General features: G+C 38.3%; 1 protein-coding gene across 1 annotated transcript in view; it reads right to left on the bottom strand.

Annotated features, from left to right (window-relative positions):
• The window catches only part of usp34 (ubiquitin specific peptidase 34), a gene marked incomplete in the record, with an annotated part of 159,254 nt that overhangs the window by 48,215 nt on the left and 108,942 nt on the right, over positions 1-2,097 (bottom strand). Inside the window, 4 exon segments of the mRNA XM_014026634.1 lie at positions 672-776; positions 865-909; positions 1,053-1,206; positions 1,297-1,448. Coding sequence (XP_013882088.1) covers positions 672-776; positions 865-909; positions 1,053-1,206; positions 1,297-1,448 — 456 coding nt within the window.

The raw sequence follows: 2,097 nt of genomic DNA, 5'->3' as shown, positions 1-2,097 counted from the left end.
ACCTCAAAGTGCACAAGCTTCAAACTTTAGCGTTGGCTGCGATTTTGACGCTGAAATCGCGTTCGGTGTGAACGCAGCATAAATCTGATGGTAGTTTGTGAGCCTTTGACTCAACGTGGAACTTTCTTCTCCGGTTGTATGGAGATGCTGAAAAACTACATTAGCTTGTAAAATGATGTACTGAGATGTATACTTTGATAAAGGTTCTTGGTAGTAGTATGCTCAGTTTTTTATCTATTGCATTTGATGTATGGATGTGTGTGTTTGTTAAAAAATAAAACTCAGAAATAAAATAATAAAATTTCAAGAAAAAAGTTTAAGACTATGGCATTTAAAAGCCCAAATATTCGTAAAAATGTGGACTCAGAATCACTTTCTGTCAGTTATCCCATGACCTCCTGGTGGCTATATTTTCTACATTTCTCAAGTTCTAAGAAAAAAATCTACAAATGATTGAGTCCTCAAACTCTGATCCACAATGTTGTAAAAAAGCTCACTGTACATTTTTATGATGGGGTATGTTGGCCGTTATTCTGTTGATAAAGTACATATGTAGAGGGCCTCTGAAAACTGGAATACAACCACTCCACCATCAGCATCACAGGGAGGTCATAGGGTCAAAAATGACTTTGATTTAATTTAAGAATTTCAGAATGAATGTTTCTGTTCACCTCCCAGATCCTCTGGAGGATGTAAGAAGCAAACGACGGCATTCCTGGAGGACCACCAGCAAACTCCATTAACATAGTCAGCAGCTTGAAGAAAGGGTTAGCAGTCTGATGGGAAAATAAACAGTTATATTTTATATCTTCATACTTTGAAAAGTAAAAAATGTTGTATTTGCATACAAAAAAGGCTGCCTACCTCAGGAGTGAGCTTTGCGATAGAGGTGAAGAGCATTGAAACAATCTAAGAAGAAAGTCCACCATTAGGTCAATATGTAACAAAAAATAAAATAAAATAAAATTAAAAACCCTTTTAGCCTCCTTATGTGAACTTAAAATACAACCAGCTCTCCTATTCAACACTCAGCCTGTTTTCTGTAAACCTACATGTTCAGCCAGACGGTTGTTGTAGCGACAGAGGCTAAAGATGAGGTTACACGTCTGTCTAATATTGATGCCATCCCTGATGTGCTGAAAGAGGAAGGGAAAGCCTTTCCCTCCTGTCAGTGCTGTCATGTCACTCTGAGACAGAGTCAGATGTCTGCATAGAGATGACACAGAGATAGAGAGACAGTAAATCAGACTGAACACAGCACATTCACTCCATCACATCTGMATCCTGTTCTCCAACCTCTCAGAGCGAGACTGCTCCACTAGCAGAGCAATGAGAGCAATCATTTTCTCCAGAGCTGCAGGACGGTATTTCTCCTCAGCAAGAGACAGGATGTCCTCCTCTTCATCCTCCTCCTCTGCCTCCTCCTCTGACAGCACCTCCACCTGAGGCTGAGGTAGCAAATTTGACATTTATCACTGAGTTTTGTTACCCACATTCTTAATATGTTTAAGAGATTTGGACACAAATAAATGAAGGAAGCAATACAACAGCTAACATCAATGTATGATGTACTGTATTTATGAGTGTATAATGTGCTTAGAGTATAATGCGACCCCCATCTTTTGATCTTAAGTATTTTTAAAAATCTAATCCTTGTGTATAATGCTAACCYTAGTTTCATACAGACTTCAGGWTTTTTCAGCCTTTGTGGTGTACCCTCTGRTGGGGAAACGTTATTTTCGGGATACACACTTGTGAACGTTTGTGGCAGAGGAGGAGCAAAAGCTGTGGAGCTGCAGCACATGCTTCTGTATGTCGCTAATTGTTAAATTAGCAAGATGGATTTAAGAGCATGAAACCATGCAAGAGACGTGTATGTGTTCTCTTCATCGCCATCGGTTCATTCATTGGCTAACAAAAAAATAACTTTTTTACTCCTCCGACTCTGGTTTTAAAACAAATACTGTTGTTTTTTAAATGTATGCTTATCATGACGTATAGCAAGAGAGAGGGAGAAACTATGATTTATCCCCAGCAACACAACATGTACTTACTACTTTAGAACATTAAAAAAAAAAAAAAATATATATATATATA

The sequence above is a fragment of the Austrofundulus limnaeus genome, unplaced genomic scaffold (genome assembly GCF_001266775.1).
Source record: "Austrofundulus limnaeus strain Quisiro unplaced genomic scaffold, Austrofundulus_limnaeus-1.0 Scaffold574, whole genome shotgun sequence".
Lineage (NCBI taxonomy): Eukaryota > Metazoa > Chordata > Actinopteri > Cyprinodontiformes > Rivulidae > Austrofundulus > Austrofundulus limnaeus.
This window is presented reverse-complemented; position numbering and strand designations above follow the sequence as displayed.